This window comes from Syngnathus scovelli, chromosome 4, assembly GCF_024217435.2.
Source record: "Syngnathus scovelli strain Florida chromosome 4, RoL_Ssco_1.2, whole genome shotgun sequence".
NCBI lineage: Eukaryota > Metazoa > Chordata > Actinopteri > Syngnathiformes > Syngnathidae > Syngnathus > Syngnathus scovelli.
Window position 1 is genome coordinate 7,821,484 of NC_090850.1, and position 25,417 is coordinate 7,846,900.

At 40.7% G+C, this 25,417-nt stretch overlaps 3 protein-coding genes across 15 annotated transcripts in view; 2 read left to right on the forward strand and 1 right to left on the reverse strand.

Annotated features, from left to right (window-relative positions):
- Positions 1–10,984, forward strand: part of tp53bp1 (tumor protein p53 binding protein, 1) — a 30,215-nt gene extending 19,231 nt beyond the window's left edge. For 5 of the 11 annotated variants that reach the window (XM_049717761.1, XM_049717760.2, XM_049717765.2 and 2 more), the window contains 13 exons: positions 51–146; positions 2,131–2,374; positions 3,178–3,237; positions 3,312–3,464; positions 3,984–4,207; positions 4,449–4,598; positions 4,763–5,154; positions 7,889–8,080; positions 8,275–8,448; positions 9,048–9,406; positions 9,481–9,677; positions 10,433–10,569; positions 10,643–10,984. In XM_049717761.1, coding sequence (XP_049573718.1) covers positions 51–146; positions 2,131–2,374; positions 3,178–3,237; positions 3,312–3,464; positions 3,984–4,207; positions 4,449–4,598; positions 4,763–5,154; positions 7,889–8,080; positions 8,275–8,448; positions 9,048–9,406; positions 9,481–9,677; positions 10,433–10,569; positions 10,643–10,854 — 2,590 coding nt within the window. In that variant the 3' untranslated portion in view covers positions 10,855–10,984. The remainder of the gene's footprint in view (positions 1–50; positions 147–2,130; positions 2,375–3,177; positions 3,238–3,311; positions 3,465–3,983; positions 4,208–4,448; positions 4,599–4,762; positions 5,155–7,888; positions 8,081–8,274; positions 8,449–9,047; positions 9,407–9,480; positions 9,678–10,432; positions 10,570–10,642) is intronic. The other 6 variants (XM_049717762.2, XM_068650495.1, XM_049717764.2 and 3 more) reach the window with 5 other exon arrangements.
- tubgcp4 (tubulin gamma complex component 4) lies at positions 10,972–19,666 on the reverse strand. The gene is made up of 17 exons (XM_049717789.1): positions 19,477–19,666; positions 18,246–18,374; positions 16,786–16,908; positions 16,648–16,701; positions 16,504–16,560; positions 15,375–15,454; positions 14,644–14,845; positions 14,403–14,568; positions 14,195–14,319; positions 13,937–13,987; positions 13,706–13,811; positions 13,174–13,281; positions 12,585–12,723; positions 12,316–12,493; positions 11,941–12,075; positions 11,741–11,857; positions 10,972–11,663 (listed from the first exon to the last, which is right to left on the reverse strand). The coding sequence occupies exons 1-17, from the start codon at positions 19,552–19,554 to the stop codon at positions 11,520–11,522; spliced, it is 1,992 nt and encodes a 663-aa protein (XP_049573746.1). The 5' UTR covers positions 19,555–19,666; the 3' UTR covers positions 10,972–11,519.
- Positions 19,667–19,890: 224 nt separating this feature from the next.
- cdkn2aip (CDKN2A interacting protein) lies at positions 19,891–23,541 on the forward strand. 3 transcript variants are annotated; one of them, XM_049717834.2, is made up of 4 exons: positions 19,891–19,981; positions 20,293–20,539; positions 20,621–20,727; positions 22,031–23,541. In XM_049717834.2, the coding sequence occupies exons 2-4, from the start codon at positions 20,295–20,297 to the stop codon at positions 22,588–22,590; spliced, it is 912 nt and encodes a 303-aa protein (XP_049573791.1). In that variant the 5' UTR covers positions 19,891–19,981; positions 20,293–20,294; the 3' UTR covers positions 22,591–23,541. The 3 variants fall into 3 exon arrangements, with proteins under 3 accessions (XP_049573791.1, XP_049573789.1, XP_049573788.1); XM_049717832.1 differs by having other exon boundaries at positions 19,893–20,178; positions 20,275–20,539; XM_049717831.2 differs by having other exon boundaries at positions 19,895–20,178.
- The last annotated feature ends 1,876 nt before the right edge of the window (positions 23,542–25,417 follow it).

Below are 25,417 nucleotides of genomic sequence, written 5' to 3' on the forward strand. Positions count from 1 at the left end.
CCACATTGTTGTGAAAACAGTTACTCGAATAATAATTTCTGTTCCATCAGTCCGTCAGTATTCAGCCGTGTCAGGCAAGTGCACAGACAGCAGGAGGCAGAGGAAGAAGATAGCAGTCTTCCAAGAGGCAACAACACACCTGTTAGGTGAGCTGGAGATTTTGTTTGATATACTGGGCAAGTAAGAGCATATGCAACCCTTTTGGAAATATTTGCCTAAATGCATTGGGGAAAGGGGTATTTGCTTGACCAAGCTCAAGTGGTTATGAAAAGGTACTTAAGGAATATAACTTTGAGGAAGGTTTTTTTTTTAAATATAGTTTTCATCTATATTCAGTGCCAGATCAAATTTAGGTGTTTGACCAGGAATTGTTGCATTCCCTTGTCGAATATATTTTAGTTGTCATAAATGGGTCACCTTGAGTATGTGTATGAGAAACGAGGCAACCTAGTTTTGCTTATCAGGCCGTTGGACAAATGGTTATTTTAACCACTACATACATATATATGCTTGGAACATGCTTTGCCTTCAGGTGAAGATTTGTCCTTGTGTTTCTGAATTACGATGTCAGCAAAGTAGACTATAAAGAGAATACAGTGTTAGTACACTATCATTTGTTAATGTCTTTATGATTTAAAAAATACTTAATAGTGACACCAAAGCTATTAGTTACAAATTGAAATGGGGTAAATGATAAACCGGTGCAATTCCTTTGGAAAAGAAGTGTTGTGAAAGGGAAATGTGTTTTTAGTACACACAGGGCCGTCATCTTCTTAACGTCATCTTCACAAAGGATACTGCGCTAATGACATCAGCACAAACACGCCCACAAAGTTAAGACAGCCGAGTGTGAACCCGTTTTCCCCCCGTTTGCACACGAAGAAAAATACACTTAAATCTTGATTTTACTCGCTTTGATCCTATTCGACCTTCTATCTAATGCACTTTGGTCATGGACCCCAAATTGTTTTTTACAAATACATTTTTAAGTAATATTTTAAATGGACAATAGAAGAAGACTTAGACTTAGACTTAGACTCAACTTTATTAATCCCTTGGGAATACTCCTTCAGGGAAATTCAGGCCCCAGCAGTATCCATACCACAGAGCGGGTTTACAAAAGACACACAGATGGCATGAGCGCAACTCAATAGGCCCTCATAAGGCTGCCATACAACGGCGCCACAAAGAAAGCCAGAAAGTGCGAAAGATAAAAGCCATCAAAGCAAAGCAAAGCAAAGCAAAGCAAAGCATGCCCAACCAGCACCCCTCAATATCAGAAAACACCCCAAAACACACAAAATAGCCTCCACGGGGTCCACAGACAGGTGTAAGGGTAGTCCAGTTCAACGGCACCCAATGGACCGTGGTCGTGAATCGGTGAAAACATCACAAAGCAGGCAAACGTGTGAGCAGCGTCCTGGGCACCCAGTCGGGGCACGTGCAGATGGTCACCACGGGGCTAGCACGGCGAAGGTCGCTGGTTCTGACGAGCACGAGGGAGCACAGGGGTCGCGGCTGCAAGGCAAGGGACCCGGTCAGCATCAGCCGGATAAGCAGGAAGCCGCCTGATATTGTCATCTGCATATTGATTCTCTTAATAAAATGTCTGCTGACTTCAATGTGTGGTGAGCATTCACAGTGATGGACTGCAAACAGACCCTTTTGGCTGCCCAACAATAGTATTGCCTGACATAAATTAACGTAACAAAGCACGTCTTCCGCTGCCTTTAAAACATGCCTTTCTAAAAATAAAAAAAATAAAAAGACTATGAATCGTGCTTTCGGGATTAACGTGATTCCCAAATTCTGGACCCCAAAGGCTGTGTGAAATTGGGATACATATAAATGTCTTTAAATTTTAGCAGCCCCTTTGTGTTTTGTAATCAGTCACCCTACAAATTTTTTTTTACTTTGTAGATCTAGATCTTGTCACAGAGTGCGGGATATTCAAATATAATTTTGCTTTAGTGTAGACACAGTTGATTACTTTCCTAAACAAATTTTTCCCACAAAATTGAACTAGTACAAGTATTTGTATTGTATTTGTATTTATAACAAGTATTTGTTCATAAGTCTGTTACTTTAAGTGTATTTCTGAGGTTTTCTACAATTTTTTCACTTTTGTAGGGGAGAGCTCTTCACCTCACTACGAAAAAGATCTCGGACAGCCTTGCTAGGATGTGACAGCCTGCCCAATAGCCAGTCAGAGTCTTTACAACTGGAAGTGTCGGCAGTGCCACAGGAGGCTGCTAGACAAACAGAAGCTGAGCAGTCTGAAGAGAGGCGAGGACCAGAGCTGTCTGTCCCAAACCAAAAGGACGTATCCCAGCACACCTTAGACAACACCGTTACTGCTCACCCATCCAACAAGGTTTTTCAGTCACTATATGTACACGTTATTAACCTAAATTAACTAATAATTAACCACTATGGTGGACATAAGTGGCAAGCAAGTGCGCGTGTGTACTGAAAATAGTCACTTATGTGCTGGATTAAATTGCTTCAGCACGCATTTTCAGAGCAGCCCTTTGAAAAGAAAGTCAACAGCCACACCGCTTGTGTGAAATCTTTATTTTGAAGATGGCATCGTGGCATGGATTGAACAAACATTACGATGGCTCGACATCTTGTTGCGCTACCGCTTTGATAGTCTGACAAAATATGGTCATTATGTAAAAGCGGTCTGTGGTGCAAAAAAGAGCACTGACAGCTTAAATTTTTAAATGTGCTGTAAAAAAACTTGCACCGGTAGCTGTTCTTAGCAAATCAGCAAATCATTACCAGGTTAAATTCCTCTCTTCCCTCGACTGCACGGCAAATACAAATGTCGCTTGCGCACCACAGATGACGTTGATGCTAAGCTGACTTTGATTCACTTAAAAAAAAAAAAAAAAAAAAGAAAGAAACTGATATGGTCAGAGAAAATAAATGCAAAATTACATTAGTCATGTGAAAGTATCAATTAGTTGTGGAGATGTTCAGATTTGTAATTTTTTTTAAATTGGTATCTGAGTTATAAAAATAATACATCACTAATTCAAAAAAGGCTTCTGCCAATATCCAGATGCATTTTTTTTTTATTAAGACTGCATCTATATTCAAAATATATCTTCAAATGTTGATTTTTTTTTTTTTTGTGTTGTATTTTCAACCAACTTGTAATACGTTTGTCAGCAGGCAGATGCCCATAAGGCCAGCTCAAGTATACAAATGCCGTGCTCACCAGCAGGCATGGTGCGTACCATTCTTGTTTTTCAAATGAAAAATCATCTATATTTTGTTGAATAGCTAACTTTGATCTTTAACAGGGCGAACCGGAGACCTCATCTTTTCGAAGAAAAGATGGGCCCTCCCACCGCAGACACGTGCGCACCATCCAGGAAGTACGGACCACCATCACACGGATCATTACAGATGTTTATTATGAGGATGGCAAAGAGGTGGATCGCAAAGTCACAGAGGTTAGTGAGTCACATCATTTCTTTCACCCACGAATGTCTTCCTTTCATGAAAGTTTTGTGTTTTGGGGACACTTGATATGTTTAAGGGTTATTGATTTTAGTGCAGGCAATGCGACTTCAGTGACAGTGAATTTAAGTATGGGTTGTAGGTAATGTACACTGTGATTGACTGACGACCAGTCCAGAGTGAAGATCCCCTTTTGCCCAGTCAGCCGGGAAAACCTTCAGCTCTCCCCTGGCTGCTCTGTTACGGAGTTGTTGCTTCGTCCGCTCTAAATTTCTGAGCAACTTTGGTTCTCTGCCCTGGCCTTCTTGAGTGATATTTGCATGTTGTTTCATGCTTGCATTTCTCTGAGTTCTGACTTTCTCCCACATTCGAGAAACATGCCCATTTTGGTCAGTAAAGACTCTAAAGTACATGTGAAGTGCGCTGAATACCATTTGAATGCGCTGTACACATTCACACATGTAGGTCATCCTATTTAAAACCCCAAATAAGTGTCTTGTCATTGTTATCAGGAGAGCGATGACCCAGTGGTGGACTGTCAGGTCTTGGACAATGACATGTCCCCGTGCCGCACAATCAGCAGTTCCCTAACATCTGGCGACCTTGGTGACATCAGCTCCTTGTCGTCCAAGGCCTCCAGCCTACAGAAAAGTTCTGGGGGAGTGCGCAGCACCACCAGTGGTCTCTCCAGGCCAGAGTTCATCATGCCGCCCAGCCGAAGCGCCAAATCTGCCAGGTATTGGTTCATCTTTGATCAGAGCATGGACTTCTCAGATTTATCATAGTACAGCATGGGTGAAAACACTACCTTTTCCTGTGTCACTCCTTCACCTTCTTTGACTAACACCCTAATCTCTCAGTGATTCACTAATCACACCTCCCAGGCATCAATCTGTGGTCACTCATTATTTGAGTGACCTCAAATCGGTGCCTGTGCAACTTGACTATCTCTATTTGTCCCCTCTGTGTGTCTGCAGTCCTAAAAGGGGAGGCGGACAAAAACAGAGGGGCAATAGGGGTCAAAAGGGAGGGTCAGTGGTCAAAAAGGACAGAGGTACCCCTGAGTCTGGGGCATTAGTTTCAACCACCCCCAGAGGACGGGCTACACGTGGTCGACCCCCGTTCAGGTGAGTGCTCTCAGAGGCTCGCCATCCATGTTAACACCACTCAAGTAAAAGGAGGGCACCTGCTAATCTACACTTTTCTTCTCACTAACGTTCCTCGTGTTGGTTATTTATTTCCGGTGTTGCTTTTCAACATGTTTGGTTTGAGCAAATCCTTTGTTTTACAGGGGAGGAGGTGCTGGCTCATTGCTGCTGCTCAGCGCTCAAGGTCAGCCCCTGTCTTCCTCAGAGGATGAACCTTATATACCTCCCCCGCGCGTCCCCGTCAGCCCCACCGACAACGAGGTCCTGCGCCACTCCAACTCCCCACGGTCGTCCCCAGAGGAGGCAAGCTCAGCCGGAAGTAGCTTTGTGGGACTGCGAGTGATGGCCAAGTGGTCGTCCAATGGCTACTTCTACTCTGGCCGCATTGTCAAAGATCCTGGCGAGGGGAGATTTCGCCTGCGTTTTGATGATGGATATGAGTGTGAAGTGGCAGGAAAAGATATCCTGCTGTGTGATCCCATTCCACTGGAGACTGAGGTCACCGCTTTGGTGGAAGATGAGTTCTTCAGCATAGGTAGGTAAAGTAGAAAAATGTCAACCCACTACACGCTGCTTTCCCACTGAACTTTACGTGATCGGAAACAAAGTTGATCAGTTTTGAACATCATCTTAAATAATCTTGCTTCTCTGAATCTATAACTAAATTACCGTATTTTCCGGACTATAAGTCGCTCCGGAGTATAAGTCGCACCAGCCATAAAATGCCCCAAAAAGTGAAAAAAAAACATATAAATCGCTCCGGGGTATAAGTCGAATTTTGGGGGCAATTTATTCGACAAAATCCCACACCAAAAACAGTCATGAACGAGCAACAACAGGCTAAACGATAGCAACAACAGGCTAAACGATAGGTATGCTAACGTGACAAACACAAACAAAGAGCTGAGAACGGGCCTGACGTAACATATAGAGTGATTAAGGACAACTATTACATGAATAACATGTTTATAAAACCATCAGTGTCACTCCAATTCATTAAATAGCAACAACAGGCTAAACGATAGGTATGCTAACGTGACAAACTCAAACAAAGAGCTGAGAACGGGCCTGACGTAACATATAGAGTGATTAAGGACAACTATTACATGAATAACATGTTCATAAAACCATCGGTGTCACTCCAATTCATTAAATAGCAACAACAGGCTAAACGATAGGTATGCTAACGTGACAAACACAAACAAAGAGCTGAGAACGGGCCTGACGTAACATAGAGTGATTAAGGACAACTATTACATGAATAACATGTTTATAAAACCATCGGTGTCACTCCAATTCATTAAATCCATCGATCGTTCTTTGTCAACAATGGGTGCGCACGGCTGAGGGCGCTTGCGCTTCAAAATATTCCACAGGCTCATATAACGATAGATAAACTATATTTTAAATAACTATAATACAAGCCAATAATATTATCAAACCATCCGCGCACTTTAATTCCATTAAATCCATCGATCAAATTCCTCGTCCTTTGTCAACATCGCCGCGCGTGCGCCCTGACGTCAGCCTCGTCTTTATTCCACAGATCTACTATATAACTATATTGTAGCGTTAACAAAGTACAAGGATAGACGTAGGTTTGGTAAACGGCTCTTTATTAAACAAAACAAACTTCCAAGCGTGTGGCGGCGTGGACTTCCAGACAGACCGGGCGTGCGTAATGGCCATGTCCGAGCCCCGCGCACCGTTCGCGGACAGCCACTCGGCCGAGCGTCGGCCCCCGACTCAGTAGAGACCGGGCGTGCGTAAAAGCCATAATAGTTTTTCAAACCTTCTATGTCACTCCAAATCCTTAATTCCTTCAAACTCTTTGTCCTCCGTGTCACTTAGAAATGGTCACCGCTAATGATGGTAGTCCTTGTGTGGGCACGTTTGTATGTAAACAACCGGCGCGCCGCGCTACTGACGTCACTTGAAATAGTAATCCATTGGTACATCACGGTTCTCCAAACTTTCTTTCTGCTGCTCGATTACTGTTTTCAGCTGCATATTTTACAACTTGAAGTTTGTAACCTGCAAAATATGAGTTTCTTTTTGGTGCCATTTTTCTTAAGCCCACCCAGTTGATGAGTCACGGCCAACGGTAAAATTTAGAGCGCCCTCATCCAGTTTCGTCTGAAAATATAATTTTTTTTGGTTGTTTTATCAAAGTCAAAGTCTGCTTTATCGTCGATATATTTTTTTATATACTAAGACACACAAAGAGATTGAAATTACATTTCCACTATCCCTCGGTGAGATAGTACACATATGCATACAAGCAACACAAAAAAAAACCAAGAAGGCACTAACAATGAATAAATAAGAGTATTGAATAATGATAAAAAAACAAATAATAATAAATAATAATAATAAATATAAGAGGAGCAAAAATGGAGCAAGTGTACATACAGCAGACAGTGGACTTGGATATGGTGCTTTAAAGTGTTAATTGCTTTATTTGATGTTTTCTCTATTTTTTATGTTTTGAATATGTTCAAGATAAAGAAATAAAAGCATGTGAAGTGATCAACTATACTAAAAATAACATGGGAAGTGGTCAACTATACTTGTAAGTGATGTCTTAATGATCAAGTAAAAATTTGTGAAAAAAAAACATATATAAGTCGCTCCTGAGTATAAGTCGCCCCCCCACCCAAACTATGAAAAAAACCGCGACTTATAGTCCGGAAATTACGGTAGTTCTGGTTGCTGCCACCTTTTCTCAAATCAAATTAGTTACACCATCTTCACTGGGTGGGTTTCCGTCTACCTAGTTTTATTTGAATTTTCAAGAATAGTGAAACTAAACCTGAATGGAAATGCTACAAAATTTACCCGTTATAAGCGTATCAAAACACGGAAATGTCATTAGTTTTTGCCACCAGTATCAACACGACATCCCCATGAATGTTTAATTACTGAAAATAAAGAATAATATATTAGGCTGAGAGACTGACAACAGTCTAGTGGCAGAGACGCTATCGAATGCTGCCATCTCATGCCTTCATCTCATGCTGCCATCTTATGCCGCCATCTCATGCCGTCCTCAAAACGGTGATAAGTCGCATGTTCATTTTGCACATTTTCACAAAATTTGCTGGAATAAGACATTTGAATGGAAACCCCTCTATTGTTGGTCAGCCAGACCAGCAATGTTTTTTTGAGGTGGAACAAACAATGAGGCAAGTAAGCCTTGTTTGTGCAGCAGGAAATCAGTACCAGCCTAGCGCATCTTGATCAAGTGTATCCTGTGTCTGTGTTTTTAGGTGTGGTGAAGGGTTATAAATCAGAAGGCCAAGACCTCTTCTACAATATTGAGAGGGAGGGCCAAGAGGAATGGTACAACAGGACTTCAGTCATCCTCTCGCTGGAGCAGGGAAACAGAATGAGGGAGCACCACAGCCTTGGTCCCTATGAGCCCTCCACTCCCCTGGCCAAGGCCTCCGACATCAGCCTCGGTAAGTACCATCACATCACATGCGCACTTTGCAAGACAACAAAATTAGCCTTGAGGAATAATTCCTTCAAAACTTGTGAGGCCTAAATATCAAAGAAAGGAATTGATATTTTTTGTTTTCTCTTCAAATCTACACAATGAATGTGTTGAGCATAATGTTTTCTTTTTAGTGACACAATCCTGTTCACTTTGCAGATAATTTGGTGGAAGGCAAAAGGCGCCGCAGAGGACCCCCTGTGGGATCAAACACCCCTGACCAAAGTTCTTCCAGCAGCCCACGTAAAGCAGGCCCCTCCACTAAGAGAAGGCTGCGGGTCTCTGATAACGAGAGCTCGCCGGCCAAAAGAAGCCGCAGGGGCGCCAGAGCCGGTACAGAGACTCTCTCACCAAAAACATGTCTGGAGGGGAGGGCACGTCGTCATACTTAAAGTTTAACCTTGTTTTTTTTTGTTTTTTTATAACAATACCTGTGATTTTATTAGATAGAGTAACCATATTTATACTTTCCTAGTTTTAAAATAATTGTGCTGATGGTTTTAATAGGTTCTACTTGGTGCATTTTAAAATATTGTATTCGTTTTTAACTCCACTCTTGGGCATTTTTCCCCCCAATTGAATTATGGTTTTTAAATGATTGATATTTTTAATATTGTAAGATTTCATATGTGTGTTGGAATTGGTAATAAGTGTGTTTTGTGCTGAGACATCGGGCTTATCCATTCGAGTCCTTCCTACCATGCTGTATGCGGGCTGCTGCTGCTGAGGCTTATTTGGTAATGAACAAAGTTTCCACTGGTGGTGGTTCACAGGTGGAGGGAAGATGGGAATAAATAGAAAATGCTGGTGTTTCTCATAGCAGTAGTCCACTACAAGTGATTTTAATGATTATTTTTCTCCTAATTTGGGTGAACTAAATGAAACAATTTGCATTTTGATACTGTATATGTGACTGTACTGTTGTCCTGCAGCTCAGCGGGCCGGTGTCTGTAACACGTCTGGCAGCGGCACAGATGTGGCCGCACAGCCAGGCAATCTGGCTGAGACTCATGGCCCAATGCCTCAGAACACATCTCTTTTCATGGGCTTCGCCTTCATGCTCACCGCCTCATCTGAGATGGACCGACTGAACAATATACTCATTAGTGATGAGGAGGGTGAGGCTGATTATCCTCAGAGCTGGCATAACCATCCCAGTGGCCGGCTTGACATCTTTGTCTCTGTTTTCCAAGCAGATAATGTTCAGACTGGCCCGTTTAACAAAGCATACACAGAGTCCCAGCTACTGGCAGGTGGAGGCTTTGTTCTGCCAGACTTCAATGAAGAACAGGTAAGTGCTGTGATTATATGAATATGCGCATGGGTCATGAATTCAGCCTCACATGGCTCCCGTCCTCCCCTCAGTGCAAGGCGGCCTACCAGAGTCTTCTCATTGTAGACCAGCACTGCCGTACCAGGAAGTACTTGCTGAGCTTAGCCAGCGGTGTGCCATGCGTGTCGCATTTTTGGGTGAGAGACTGCTGCAAAGACAACAAACTGCTCAACTATAGGAACTATCTGCTACCTGCTGGTTTGGGACCAGATGGTGCCATCGTGGAATGGTATGAAGAATTTTTTTTTGAACGTTTCGAAGTATTAGGGGTATATATCTCTCCAACAAAAGAATTTGCTACAAATCTTGATACATAGGGTTTGATACAATTTGTCATTTTTATGTTAAAGTAAAATTATTTTGTTAGATTTAAGGGGATTTTATCTCATTTTACAACATGATTGAACTTGTCCATGGGTTCAAAGATGAATCTCCAATAAAATAGTATAATTTCAAATGGAACAATTCAGTTTGATTCGATGCAAGCAATTTCTTTTAAAGCAAAACTGATATTTTGATTCCAAACTTTTTTTAGTTGGACAGATCATTTGGATCAATATATATACATATATACTACATATGGTCCAATATGCAGTAAATAATTTACTTGTATTCCAAAAAATCTTTTAAAACGTTATATTGCCCATGTTACGTTTTACAATTATTATCAACCCGTGTGCCGTAACAAATTATACAGTCAATTATTAAAATTATTAATTATTAATTATTAAAAAAATATATATTCTACAAAATCATGTATAGTAACAAATAAAATGCTCTTCCAGTAGATGACAGAAGGTACATAATTAACCTGTACATGCAGTGAATAATTTTAATAAGTGGTGTGCTATAACTTTTTTTTCTGATGTGCAGTTTAAAAAAACATTTCTTACAACTATTATTTTATTTGTTGCTAATATAAAACATTGCAATTAAAAAAAAACGTTGAATAGCAATTCTTAAGTAGTATTTTTCTTTTCTCAGGCATCCTCGCTGCAGTCCTTTCAAGGACTTGCATTTTTTTCTGGTGTCTGAGAAGCCAGAGGAGCTTTGGGCCCAGCTCGTCACTATGGGTGGCGCTTCCTCCTTCCGGCATTTCCATGCCGACAAGGACGGCTCTGGTAAGATTGACATCAACTACACCAATACTCTGCTTTGACAAAGTGACCAACATGAAGTTTCCCCCACTCGTAGACGTTCCTGCAGGAAAGTTTGATGTTGTGGTCGCAGACCATTCTTGCCCACCGCTCATAGAGAAAAATGTGACATCACTTCAAGTGCCACTGGTGTCTCCCGAGTGGCTCGTCCAGAGTATTATCTGTGGGGAGTGTCTTGGGTTCCAGAGCAAGCCTCAATATCACCACAATTACTCCTCCTTGACATCACCATCAACATCATCATCATAAGATACTGTACATGTATGCTGCTTTTAACCGTTATACTCACCGTTCAGCATTTGTTCTGTTGCATGCCTACTGTACATAACTTCATTGTGTGTTTTTATGGAAGAATAAATGTCATCCTTGTTTCATTTTAGTCAATTGCTTTTATTTTAGACACAAAATGTTTCAGTATATATACAGTTTATACAAACGCTCAAACGATGGAAACAAGTTTTCTTGATGAACTGGTTGCATTGAGCCATGCACATAATTAAGATTTATAAGCCGCCTCCAAAGCAAAAGATGTTGCCAAAGTATCAATGTTTTTAAATACACCATTGTAAACAAACACTCTGGTTTTCTCAAACACTAAAAACTAAATAATAGACAATAGCAACAACACTGTCTTTGCTTATAACAAGTAGGTAACTTTTTGAAAGACAAATCCGAAACAGCCATCTTGTTGGATGTGATTTTTTTTTTTTTTTTTACACAGGCAGTCAGTCCTACTGCCTCACTGACATTAATTTTCACCGAAGAACATGTCATCACTTTTATCCCTCAAACAGCTTTTGTGACATAAGCAATAATTTTTTTGTTTTAGCTCTCAGCCTTGCAAACTGTTGTTAAACAAAGATATGGTCACAGTTTCGTTTTGGAAGTTATATGGTGAGACTGAAGTGTGAGGTTCACCTTCCCAGGGTGCCTCCGGCCTGGGTGTAATACTTGTTGTAGTCCAGTCGCAGAAGTAGCTGAGCAAGATCTGAGTTGATCTGATGATTCCGCACGCTTGACAGGATTATGAACAGTAGTGACGACTGACGTCTGAAGCCCTGAAAGTAAAGACGGAATGTGAGGCAAACATATGTTCTCTCTTCTGTAAAAACAATGGCAAGACTAATAAGCCCACCTTGACTAGAATGTCCAACTGACCGGTTCCCCTCTCATCCAGTGATGCCACACTCTGACTAACCAAAGAGCAGAAATTGTGACACAACTCCAGGATCTCATTGAGGCAGTGGAAAACCTGAAAGCAGGAGCATTAGAGGCTTGGATTTGTCTCACAGGTTCTATTTCAGTAACTATTCAAGGCAAAGTTTGATTCCATACAGGCTTCAGGAGGATGAAGGACTGGGCGAGCAGGTTGCTAAGGAAATGGTCATGGGCTAGTCTAATACTCTCAAAATCTCTGGTGGAGTTGATCTGTTGAAGCAGCTGAGAGAACTGGGATTCCAACACGTCCACCTGAAGACATAAAAGCAGCTTGTGTTAGTCCGACTGATATTGGGATACTCAATGTCTTCTGGGAAAAAAAAGAAATCACACCGATAACCTTATATGTATTAATTGCAGCTCTTACTTTCACCATGGCTCAACATGTGAACCATCAAGAAACCTCTCATGTAAACCTTTGCTTAATGTTTGGCTGGATGGCATGATTTCCCCCATCGTTGTGGGGATAATACCACAGTCAGACGCTGTTACCTGCAAGTAGTACTGCAAGTTATCAATCAGGAAAGCCATGTGGTTACGTAGCCTCCACTTGATAGCGTCTGTCTGGCTGGACTTGAGGTGTTTCCTCTGCATCTGCAAAGCCCAGCAGTGTTGGAGCTGGGACTGCACCCGCCGCACACTCAACAGGTACCTGAACACCACGTTGTATCTAACCATAAGTTGACAGAGAGAACACAATGCTCACCATAGAGAAGCCTACTGCATTTTAGGATGGGAAAGAGAAAAATATCAGTACTAACTTCTCCAAAACAGCAGGAGTGAAGAGGATGTGCAGCGGCCACTGAACCTTGTAGATGAGGCCGAGAGCAGCCCACCCAGTGGGAGGCACTTCGCGGGGAGAGATATCTTGTGGAGGAGTGGTTCCAGGGCCCACCATGTCTAAAAAAAAAAAAAAAATAACCGAGAGAACAGAACCAGACAAATGAGCAGTCTTTTTGTGACTATGCCAGTTACATTTCTTTGGAAGTTGCGACCCCATTTTGCACACTAAGTCACAAAAACCAAGCCCAACAACATTGAAGCTCAGGACTCACCCCCGAAATCCTCATTCCTTAATTAAGAATGTGTTTGGAAATACTTTTTAGAAGTGATTTTATTTTACTGTGACATTTCTTTGACTTTTTGTAGCATGGAAAATACAATGATAATGACAATCAAACCAATCATTCAATCACTGATTTATCCCCAAAAAGTCAAATTAAATAAGCATCCAGTGACATTTAAATGGCCTAACATAAAATAATCTTTGTATTTGCTTGAAATGAATCTCAGTCATCTAAATGTATGTAGCCTATATTTCAACATTGCTGTGGTTCACAGCCAGCTGACCTTTGCTATCTTTGCCTTGGTAGTCAACAGTGAGGTGCAGCAAAGGCAGCAAATTGTCATCATCCAGCAACACTTTATGAGCCGCTTGCTGGAAGGCCACATTCACATCTGGGGAAAACATACAACATAAAACATGAAGCAATGAAAATGCATCACCTTTCCCAAAAACATCCATTTTACATATTGAGTTATTATGCAAGCATAAAAGCTCCTACTATAGCACGGTCGAATATTTAATGACTCACTAATCAATTTCAGTCTCTAAGATTGGGAACTTTAAGGCAGTCACGTCAAAAGCTGCTATAGATCAACAGGATGGAAAGTAGGAGTGTTGTATAGAGAGAGGTGTATTGTCTGAATGGAAGTGTTGCAGCGCATCAGACAGAAGAAAGTGAAGCAGACTATCCTGGGCTACTCATGGTTTTAAACTTCAGCCTGGTAGAAATGAATTGCAAGACGGGTGCTTTGTTTCACTCCACCATAAAGGGGAAGGAAAGGCTCAGAAAGAAGCACAAAGCTTGACGTGATTTACCATGCTCCGTAACGGCTGTCGGTGGGGTCTTCAACATGTGCTGCGCGAGGTCAATAAAAACCTGGTAGAGCTCACCACGACCCAGCAAGTAGAAGTCCTTGATAATCTGAAAGTAGAACACAGTAAGAGGAGACACTGTTTCTGTACGTATAATTTTAACATAGAATAAAGATAGAGATGTATTCATCAACCCCAATTTGCTATAAAAAGAAATGTGATAGTAGATCATACCTTGAGCTGCTCAATGAGCTCTGACTCCTCCACCATCAGTGTCCAAAGATGCTGAAAGGCAAGTCAAAGTGCAAATTTTGCATTATTATGAAAGACGTAAGGTTTTGGGTGAAATTTGAGAATAAAATAAAGTAGGTGAACATAATTTGACCTTCTCTAAATCACGAATCAATGAAATAAAATCGTGAAACACACACCAAATCAGAAAAGCCTTATGTTTTTGTGAGCAGTGTGTATTATAATCCGAGACTAGTTTACCTCAGCCACTGTGCTTCTGATGCGATCTATTAAATTTTCAAAATCAGGAAGGCTGAAAAGAGGCTGTTGCTTAAGTCGGTGCAAATCAGCAGCAAATGTGTCCTCCTGGTGCTTCAAAATGGAGCCTAAAACAATCACACAGTTATATTCACACCAAGCCAAATGGAAATATGCTCACAAGACTGACCATTTTGGTACAATACAGTACCTGCCCTAGAGGGACTGTGGTTATGGTTTTCAAACATCTGCACCGATTCTCCAACAAAAAGGATCTTCTCGGCCACTCGTATTGGAATGTAAGAAGGCAACATCTCCGCTCGCAGGGAGAACTGCTGCAGGGACGGAGCCAGCATGTTCTCCTCCTCGATCAGCCTCTGCCAAGCCACGCACAACGGCGGCGTTAAGCAATCGTTGGGAATCCCGAGTTTGATGTCAATGGCGCTTCTTACCAGGTCTTGAAGTTCTCTCAGCTGTTTGCCGCTTAAGCCTCCCAGCCCGAGATCCTCCTCATCCTCCTCCTGGTTGGCGGAAGCCCCTCCTGCACTTGGACCCTGTTTCACGAAAAACTCCTCACTTTGGTCGAGCAGCAATCCGTGCAGCATCCAGGCGGCGAGCTGCTTGTACATTACACCATGGCACACGGCAAGGATCCTAAAGAACGGCGCACAACACACACGTACATACTGATGTTTTTTTCTGAATATATTTGGGTAGCACGTCCGCCTCACAGTTAGGAGGGTGCGGGTTCGATTCCACCTCCGGCCCTCCCTGTGTGGAGTTTGCATGTTCTCCCCGGGCCCGCGTGGGTTTTCTCCGGGCACTCCGGTTTCCTCCCACATTCCAAAAAGATGCTTGGTAGGCCGATTGAAGACTCCAAAATTGTCCCTAGGTGTGAGTGTGAGTGAGATTGGTTGTCTGTCTCTGTGTGCCCTGCGATTGGCTGGCAACCAGTTCAGGGTGTCCCCCGCCTACTGCCCGATGACGGCTGGGATAGGCTCCAGCACACCCGCGACCCCCGTGGGGACTAAGCGGTTCAGAAAATGGATGGATGGATGGATGGATGGATGGATATTTGAAAATGAAAACACACAACAAAAGGCCAGTATCGCTAACGTTTTGCGCGTATGACACCTGCAATGACATAATGGTCCAATGAAACAATGCAAAGGGAATAACTTACTTTTCTAATGCCATGCGGACAGGAGGAAGCCCCCCACAACTGTGCTTGTATACCGTTTCCAGGATTTGGCAGCCATGGATCTGAAGCGGAGGAGACATCTGCTTCAATGCTTGTCAGCACAGACACCTCTTTAATACTTCCTACTGGAGGTGCAACGATTTATCGACAACTAATTGATTATCAATTTGCTCAATAAATATGTTTCATTTAAAATAGTCCAAATCTTCAGTATGAGTCAATATTCCTTGATTTCTGTAGTCCTCAATCAAAGCAGACTGATAACCCGAGTTAACAAATTTTTACGCTTTTTTTAAGCGATGCATGTAAACTTTTTTTGTGATGATTCTGAATCTGCTCTCGTTTTTCCCCCTAGCACATCAGGTTTTCATAATGATATACTAACAATAGTATAGCTAATATAGTCAAATACAATATTCAGTAAAACCTATGAAGTATGTGTGAGGTTAAGCAACAGGTGAATTTTTTCCCTGAAAAAATATACTAACTGAATTGCACCACATTAAAATCCATTCTGAATAAGCTTTTATAGGTCAAACTTAAAAACAAAGATAAAAAATGAAGATATCTGGAAAATCTGATGTGCTCGGAACAAGGCAAAGGCATTTTTTAAAATAGCATCCAAACATGAAAGTCATCTCTGATTACAATTTGTTGTTGGCCAGTGTTATCTCTCTCTTGGATTCAAATTTGAAAACATCTGCTTTTACTTTGAAATTCAACAGTTGGTATATTTGCTTATTTTCCAACATGTTCCATGATCCAAACCAATAGCTGAACCATAATTTAATCTGTTTGTGCCTTTTCTTCATTTATCATTTTCAAATAATGGCATGATTTTGAAAAAAGGGATGGAAATTAAAAGATGTTTTATTTTCCACACAATTCATTGACAGATGAATCGATTATCAAAAATAATTGTTAGTTGCAGTCAGACTTCTTATTCATTTCTTCGAACATAATTATGGTCAACTTTAGTCTGCAGTATTACTAAGTGTGGTCATTCAATTAAATTCAGTGTGCTTGAATTTGTTTCAGCTCACATACAACTCTTTTTTTTTTTTTTTTTTAACATTATTGCAATTATTTTTGTCAAATAACCAGTCCTTACCTTTTGTGATTTAATTGTTTCGACCACCACCATCACCGAGGGAAAAAGCAACTGAAACTTTAGAAAGAGTACAAATGTAAAAGCTGCTCAAACTTACCTTGGTCAATATTCCTTTGCATTATTCAAAGGGGATTACAAGCCTACCTGATCAAGTTTATAATTCACATGGGATATTGTCAGGTGGGGATCACCGAGGAACTGAAAATGACATGCACGCACACACGCACAGCAACACACATTAATCTCCTGCGCTCTATACTCAGCTTTGTATTTTTCTTTTACCTCCTGTTCAAGGTCCAGCAGGGCTTGTCTGTATGGCTGCAACATTGAGTCCAAACCTGTGCAGAATGCACGCAGGTAAATGCCATGAAGTCCCATCTGGCTGGCCTGATTTGTGTGATGCTCCTACAAAGAAACAACACGATGACTGATTGTGGCAACAAAACAATACAAATTATGACAGATGCGACAGTTAATTTTTCATTTCATTTTTATGTATTGCCTTCATTGATGTGCATTCTGATCAATAGACAAATCAAGTCCAACAAGCAAACACATATCTACACATCTATGCTTGAGAAGGAACAGGATGTAGAAAATCTTATAGTTCCTGCCCCATTTCACATAATGATCAGTCTTAATGGCTTCACAAGCATACAAACCAAGCAAATTCATCCAACTATAATGAAAACAAACAAAAAACACCCAAAAAAGAAAGTGCAAAACTTCATGACGAACACCTCGTGAGAAAATATATACAAAACCATTCAAAAAAATAACTACATTAATAAGTACAAACTGAACACCTCACGAGATGATACAAAATATATACAAAACCAGACAAAAATTCACTAAACTAATAAATATAAAGCGAAATGTTGATACTTACGGCTGTCCATATAATCTCATTGTTCTGTTTTTATAGATAAAATTTCAATTGGAATATATCTGTGCAATACTTTATCTCATTGTAAAGAGAATTCCATAGTTAAACCACTGATATATACACATTTGTTTTAAACTTGTCCGTGAATACTGACACTTAAAGTGACCTTTTCTTCTATGCTCTTCGTAATCTGCTTTACGAATAATCCTTATAGCTCTCTTCTGTAGTAGATACAATGCCCTTGTGTCACTCTTATATGTGTTACTCCACACTTCCACACAGTAGCTAATATATGGCAATATAAGTGCACAATACAATATACGCATTGCCTTGTAATCTAACACATATTTTATCTTATCTAATACAAAAATACTCTTAGACATCTTTTTTTTTTTTTTATTGAAAAAAAATGGTGTGTGCATTATAGGGCATGGCATCTTTAGCCAATACTTTCAATCATATTACCTTGTTTGGACTAACACTCCCAAACGAGTCAAGTACTGCCTGCATGTATCCGATGACAAGATTGCTTTCAAACTTGCCCTAAAACTGGGGTCACCAATTTCGGTCCTCGGGGGCCGGCATGCTTTATATGTCTCCCTGGTGCAACACACCTAATGATCTGATAAGAGAGCAAGGTCTGTAGAAGCTGGATAACATTAAAAACATGCAGGGCACCGGACCCCGAGGACTGGAATTGGTGACCCCTGTCCTCAAATTTAGTGCCTCCAATGAAGGCGAGAATTCACTCTTCTGCTCTGAAAAACATGTTTTCAGACCCCAGGCGTCCAACACCACATAATTTTTTTTTTTACCTTACAGGCAAAATACATTCAACTGGATATCTATTACTTACTTGTTGATGTACATGGCCAGTATGTTGCTCTATGAATTCCGTAAAGCGTATGTAATCCGATCCTAGTTTACAGAGCCGATTGAGGACACTGGTCTCACTCGGGTGAAGGAAAGGTAGGTCCTGGGACACCTGCATGTAAAGGTTTGACATACAATAGAAAATAGCTTCATTAGCTCATCAGGCTTTGGACATAGTGAAACTGCTGGTCAGAACTGATGATTAGCAATAGTTTTATTATCACCGATACTCAACATTTTGATAAATATCAGCATTGGTCTTGGTCAATGTAAAACTTAACTTCAGGCAATCATTTATTTAAAATTTCTGTTGACATTATAAAAATAAATTCTGCTGACCCTGGGGACTTGCAGCTTTCATTTTTATTTGAATTTCAAGCAAAGATTAATGAAATTTTATTATTTAACTTGGGAAATTTAAATCTTTTGTTATTGTGGAAAGCTGTAGGGAGTTATTTACTTACTTTTCATTTCATTTTTTACGACATGCTGAAGTCATTGAGAGCCCCCTAAACTTTAGTGGTTTAAAACCAAGATGTTGTAGTTTCTAAAACCGTGGTTCTTAACATTGTTGGAGGTATCGAACCCCATCAGCTTCACTGAACCCTTCTTTAGCGAAAACCTTTATTGTATTTTTCAAATTTAAGACATAAATGTATTTTACTGGTGTACAAAATGAGCCGTGCATGATCATCACCTTGTTCAAAGAACAAAACCAACACAATGCATGAACTCAAAACAAATGACATACCTGCAAATCAGTGTGACTTCTGCTGTTGCCTTTGCGAGACCAGTTCATAAATGCGTCATCACGAATTTACACAATAAATCAGGTGTGTTCGGACCTCCGCAGTGGAGGCTCTGGCGGACCCCTGAGACCATCTCACCGAACCCCTAGGGTTCGATCGACCCCAGGTTAAGAACCACTGGTCTACGGTAAAATATATGCAAGTATTTTTGACATGTTTTTTTTTTTTTTAATCTCAAATATTATGTGATTGATCATCTGCATGATGCATGTTCATTAATCAGTGTAGGCTCTGTCGAAACCCTGAGACCGACTCACCGAACCACTGTTCTAAAATAAAAATCCACATTTGGAAAATGAAAAATAGACTCCCATTACTGGGATTCACGAATGAATGATTGACCGCCTCAACTGATTATTTTGCAAATGTCTAAAGGTTTTCAGCTTGGGTCGTGTTGTGCTTTACCTGCAAACCTGTCCGTTTATTGCAAGTGAAAATGGTCCCCGGGTATCCACTCAATGCCAACAATAATTCGTGAATCATCTTCCTTGAAAGTATAAATGAAAATCCACAGCAGTGAAGTTTGCAACCATCAAAACAAAACAAAAAACACCGCCGGAACAGTCGCGGATTGATGACGCAACCTTCCCAAAGCATGCTGGGACGGGATTGCAACTAGCTAGTATTTCATTTTTGTTTGAATTTGTTTGCACTCCATCAACTTTCTGACAAATAGTGAGATTTTAATAGATTTAAGGTTTTAAGGTGTTTTAAGTCCGACAAAATGTCACTTCATGCCACAAATACTTCATCAAATCGATTAAACATACGGAAGCTATGCATCAACCAGTTGCTTTTTCTAGAGTCTATGGGAATTGTAGTTCTTTACCGTAAACGGAAGCTTCCTATCGTACGTCATCAGTCGGTCATGCAGTAGCTACTAGCAACAACTCGCAGCAGAAAAAGCTTGGTAATTCGATATAATAAGTTGAAAATATGATGTTACCAAAGTCTTAATGTTACTAGACGTGTATAGGTCGTGATTAATGTCACTATCGCTAATGAGCACCGCTTATAATACTCAGCTTGTCATCATTGTGTAACGTTATCAGTTTACATGAGTCCAGAAGTTGTCTCAAATACATCAACGAATTAATCATTTAAAAGGTACGTAAGCAACAAAACGATCGTATTTGATGACAAGAACATATACTGTTTCCCCGCCTCGGTTTTAAGGAATCTCTTACCATGTTTACGCCGTAGTGCTTTGTTAAATCGCAGGTATGGCGAAGGTGACGACGGACGACATAGTTTCGGAGTACCTGGCCCAGAACCGGGAGGTGGCCGAGTGGGTCGACACTTTGAGGGGCTACTGCGAAAACAACAAACAGTGGTTTGCCCGCAGAGAGTTCATCCTAAAAAACATGGACGCATACCCTTCAGTGAAACCAGGTGTCTCAAACGATAGTCTGGACAGGCTGCTGTCTCTCTCCATGGTTTGGGCTAACCATGTTTTCCTCGGCTGCAGGTAGGTAGGACACTCAATAACAGCACATTGACAAACTGGATTGCAAATAGGACGATAAATGTCGTCCCTCCCATTTCTAAGATACCCAGAAGCTGTCATGCTCAAGATTAAAGATATGGCTGAAGGAATAACTGTTCCAGATCCTCCGGTTCATACTACACGCAAGGAAAAGTTCAGTGTGCCATTCGGTAAGACAAAGACATTTTGCAGATGTTGAGTGTGGTGTGAGCTAGAAAGTGCTGTAGTTTTATTTTACAGTTAGTATTCTGTATAATTTTGACAGTGGAGATGGACATGCACAAAAAGAACACTTTTGTTGCTCAGCTGGTTTTAACCATTGAATACTTCATACGTACAGGATGAAAATTGAAGTGATGGAACTGAGTTTGTTAGTGGAAGACAAGCAAACACATTACAACGAAATCTGGCTCCGATAATTTTAGGGAAGCCAGCGACCACATAAATAATATTTTTGTATAGGGTCAATTTGATGTTTTAACGTGCTTAATTGTCAGAGAAGTGTAAAAAGTTTTGAGTTCAATTCTTTTGGGAAACAGTGACAAGAACCCCCCAAAGAGAGTATAACACACGGGCAAGTCAACCCTCTCTTAACTAAAATATAATGATGTAGTACTATGTCTACTCAAAACTGCCCCCACGGACGGAGTCATATAAAATAGGCTGCTATGTACTTAATATTTGTATATAATGAGAGCTGGGAACACTAGGACACTGACACACAGGACTGTCTCGCTTAATAAGACCCAAAATGGTTGTGGTCATTTGTAGTTATTCCCACGTTTTGTGTTTTATGGGCTGTTTTCTTCATGAACTTCACTGCCAGCCCAGTTAAAATGGATATTTGATGTCTATAGCTATCAATTGCAGTGAATGAGTTAAATGATATCAGCTTCTGTAGTAGGAAAAATGTTTATTGTCCATAAAATCAAAAGTATTGGGGCAATCAATCATTCTAATATTTTCAGAGGTAGAAGTGAGCATACGTAGAGATGTCAGCTTAAATTTCAGTAATGATTGCAGTTTTCAGACATGAGGCGATGTCATGTTTGCTACATTACATTTTTGAGACTCACCGTTGGGAGGACACATATTACATGGGGGTCGGCAACTAAAGACCCATTTGAACCCGTTTCATAAAACTACGGGAGCAAAAACACAGATGGCTCGTTTCCAGTCAGCATGTCGGCCACACTTGCAGTATTACCCATAAAATCCACAAATTATATCTGTAAGACTGAGCAAAGGGTGTACTGTAAAACAAAACTAATGTTGTGTCTTTCAATTTACAGCCACATTAGCAAAGTCTGGTGGTACTATTGCAGCTTGTTTGTAAAATGGGACATAGTGTACTGTGATGTTTTCATCCTTTCTCTTCATGCAGTGTTTCCATGTTTACACGCCCACACTTGAAGCTGCAGTCTGTTACCTCAGTAAATGTTGTTCTTCTCTTTTCTTGCTCATCTCGTGAAGGAGCGCCCGGCGAAAGCTGTGCCAAACGAGCCAGATACGCTCTTAATGAGCCCGACGGTCGACTGGCCGGGAAAACATCGGCACAATCTATGAGTCAGAAATCGGGGCCGTCCTCACAGGCACCGGCAGAACACCAGCCTTTCTTCAACCGCCTTTACAAGGCTGTGGCCTGGAAGTTGGTTTCGGCGGGGGGGTTTGGCCCCAACCTCGACCATTTTGAAATACTTTGTAGCTGTGTGGAGTCATGTAAGGAGACCTTGACGTGCGTCTTTGTGCCGCTGAAGGACATTGTCGGCCTGCCCACAGCTCGCACGCAGAAGGAAGGCCACGTGTGCGAAATTCGCTGTCAGACCGTCTACATGGGCACAGGCTATGGGCGTGACGAACCCGCCGCCCGAGCCATGGCTTCCAAAGAGGCGCTGAAAGTTTTTCAAGGCAGAAAAGTGACAGTAAAAATCGCCAGACGGCGGTATAAAGGGAGGGATGTGGAGGATTTGTTGTTGCTGGATGAGCAGCCTCGGAGTCAGGGCTTCCCCCCTGCGCTCAGCTACCCTTTTTAGTACGACTGTGCGAGAGATGCCGACTGACTTGTGATTTTTGGGGGCCTGCTGTAATGACACATTGGCGTCTACTGGAGGGAGCACTGAAGAATGACACTTTGGTTTGTGGACCACAGCCTTGTGCACTTGATGTCAGTTCGAATCGCATCAACAGCGGCAAGTTTTGTTATGCACTTTTTCGAACCAGGCCATTCTCACCAGTTCACAGCCGTCCTTTGTTCAAGTTACCAGGGAAAATAATTTGCCTTTGCCATCCTCACATTTGCGGCTTTACTTTCCACACAAAACAGCAACTAATATTTATGTTCAAATCTATTGTAAGGATTATGGCATTTTCTTTTTTTTTTCCCCCCCATCTCCGTTTGCTTTGTATTTAAAAAAAAAAAAGCATCAGGCTGAAGTGAAATCTTACAAAATGCTAGTTCTTATTATGTTATCCTGGTCACTATTTCCCTTTTCCCATGAATTGTACTTTCAGTCTTTTTCTTTAAGGTAACTCTTGTTACTTTTCATTGACTTTTGACTGTTAGAGATCAGATATTAATATTTGCATCACACTACCCACGGTTTTGGTTTTCCATGGGTTACAGCGGAGTTCATATTATTTGCTAAAATCTTTGTATGTGTGACAAAACCTCAAACATACCGCTTGCTTATAGCATGCTGTCATTGTTGTAATACTGCCCAAAGCTGAGGGAAGTTTTTTTAAATTTGAATACCATGCATTTCCTTGACTACTGTAACTTGTTTCCATTTGATTCTATTAAGTTAGGATGTGAATATTTGGGTAGGATCAATGCTGCTCTGCTTTGTGATTTGTGTTTGTTCAGTCAGGACCGACAATGGAATGCAGGTTTGGAGTGAAATGATAATTCTTCTCACCTCTTTTTGTTACCCTAACTTTATTGCAGTGCTTAAAAGTTTTCATTTTGAATAAATGTTTTAAGTCAACCCAAGACTGATTTGTGGTCTTAGCATGAATCCATGCCAACTTGCCGTCTGCTTTCATTACCTCAACAAATAAATATAAAATAACTTTCATTTTAGGTGGTATGAGCAAAGCCCATCAGCGTTTCTGTACATTTAATTGAAAATCAGTCTAATTTATCTTGCTTCAAGTTATTTTGTAACTGCTGCACTCATTTTTCAAAATTATTCATGTTTAATGAAAAGTAAATTATTACTCATGTGTAATGAAAAGTAAATTGACACTTATGTCACTTTGAAAGCAACACGATAGCGTTTAACGGTTAAACCATTCATAGTAAACTAAGCTGTCATGTGCTTTAATGACATTCGATGTAATGCTCGGCATAGCTTAAAAAAGAGTCAACATCGTTGGCTGTTATACTTACTGTACTGCTACCAAAATTTCTTCCCAAAAATGAGGGCAGATATTTGGAGATGGACCCTAGTATAACCACTAGAGGGGAGCCTTGCTTGCATGTCTTTATATCACAGTACAGTACATTTTGAAATCTTACAAATATCAAGAGTATTTATGCACCGGATAATAAAAATGACAGACCACTCACACTTCAAAGATGCCACACACTTATGCAATTGTTTCAATCATCATTTTAAAAGAACTAAAAAGGGCTTTGCTTTTTTTTTTTTTCAAACGTTTTGCAACAAATTATTTCAGCTCTTTTGACAGATTGTTTAAATGCATTGAAATGCTGTTTTGTTGTAACTTGATCTGATTTGTGCAGGGTTAAGCACACCTTGAGTTAGTGAATGTAAGTAAACAGTTGGTCAGGCAACCCACAGTAAAGAATAAAAATGTAAAGCAAATTGTTGCTTTCTTGTTTTTGATTAATTAAAATTGATGATATAGTGATGGGGAAACGAAGCTTCATGAAGGAATTGTGATATTTTATACTTACTTGAAAAATAAACTATTCATTAAGCTTCATTTCCCCATCAGTAAATATTACACTGGTAAACAACACATTTTAATCTGATATGGTTTTGTTCCCCTGCATGCGTTTTGATACTAATTCCAAAAGTGTCTATTGTTTCCAGCACATCAGATCAATTTTAAAATATACATATATATATTTTTGTCTTAAAGTTTGACCTATAAAAGCTTGCACAGATTTCACCATGGGTTGTAATTTATAGCTTGAACATTTCAGAAATACAACTTCTATCTGACGTTAAATGTATTCACTTAATTCATAAATATTATTGAGTACTGTATACTACAATATTAGACACTATAAAAATGTTGCGATATTATTATTATTATTATCCCATCGATCCATTTTCTGCACCGCTTGTCCCTACGGGGGACATGGGCGTGCTGGAGCCTATCCCAGTCGTCATCGGGCAGTAGGCGGGGGACACCCTGAACTGGTTGTCAGCCAATCGCAGGACACACAGAGACAAACAACCATCCGCACTCGCACTCACACCTAGGGGCAATTTGGAGTGCTCCATCAGCCTACCATGCATATTTTGGGGATGTGGGAGGAATGCAGGAGTGCCCGGAGAAAACCCACGCAGGCACAGGTAAAACATGCAAACTTCACACAGGGAAGGCCCGAGGTGGAATCAAACCCACCCCTTCGGAACTGTGAGGCGGACGTGCTAATCAGTGCGTCACTGAGGTGGAATCAAGCCTACACCCTCCGAACTGTGAGAGGGACGTGCTAACCAGTGTGCCGCTGAGCCGCCCATTATTATTATTATTATTATTATTATTATTATTATTATTATTATTATTATTATTATTATTATTATATAGGAGAATAAGAGACAATAGCCTTTCTACTCCGCAAAGAAACTAATCAGTATCATCAGTTTTAATTACAATTTCATTTTA

Bases quoted from the DNA above. Each gene is read 5' to 3' on its own strand.
- tubgcp4 (XM_049717789.1), bottom strand. From the start codon at position 19,554: ATGATTCACGAATTATTGTTGGCATTGAGTGGATACCCGGGGACCATT. The intron at 12,494-12,584 runs GTTAGTACTGAT...ACTTATGGTTAG, and splicing joins ACTCCTGCTGTTTTGGAGAA to ATACAACGTGGTGTTCAGGT. The intron at 12,076-12,315 runs GTAACAGCGTCT...TTATGTCTTCAG, and splicing joins ACTTGCAGTACTACTTGCAG to GTGGACGTGTTGGAATCCCA.
- cdkn2aip (XM_049717834.2), top strand. From the start codon at position 20,295: ATGGCGAAGGTGACGACGGACGACATAGTTTCGGAGTACCTGGCCCAG. The intron at 20,540-20,620 runs GTAGGTAGGACA...CCCATTTCTAAG, and splicing joins CATGTTTTCCTCGGCTGCAG to ATACCCAGAAGCTGTCATGC. The intron at 20,728-22,030 runs GTAAGACAAAGA...CATCTCGTGAAG, and splicing joins AAAGTTCAGTGTGCCATTCG to GAGCGCCCGGCGAAAGCTGT.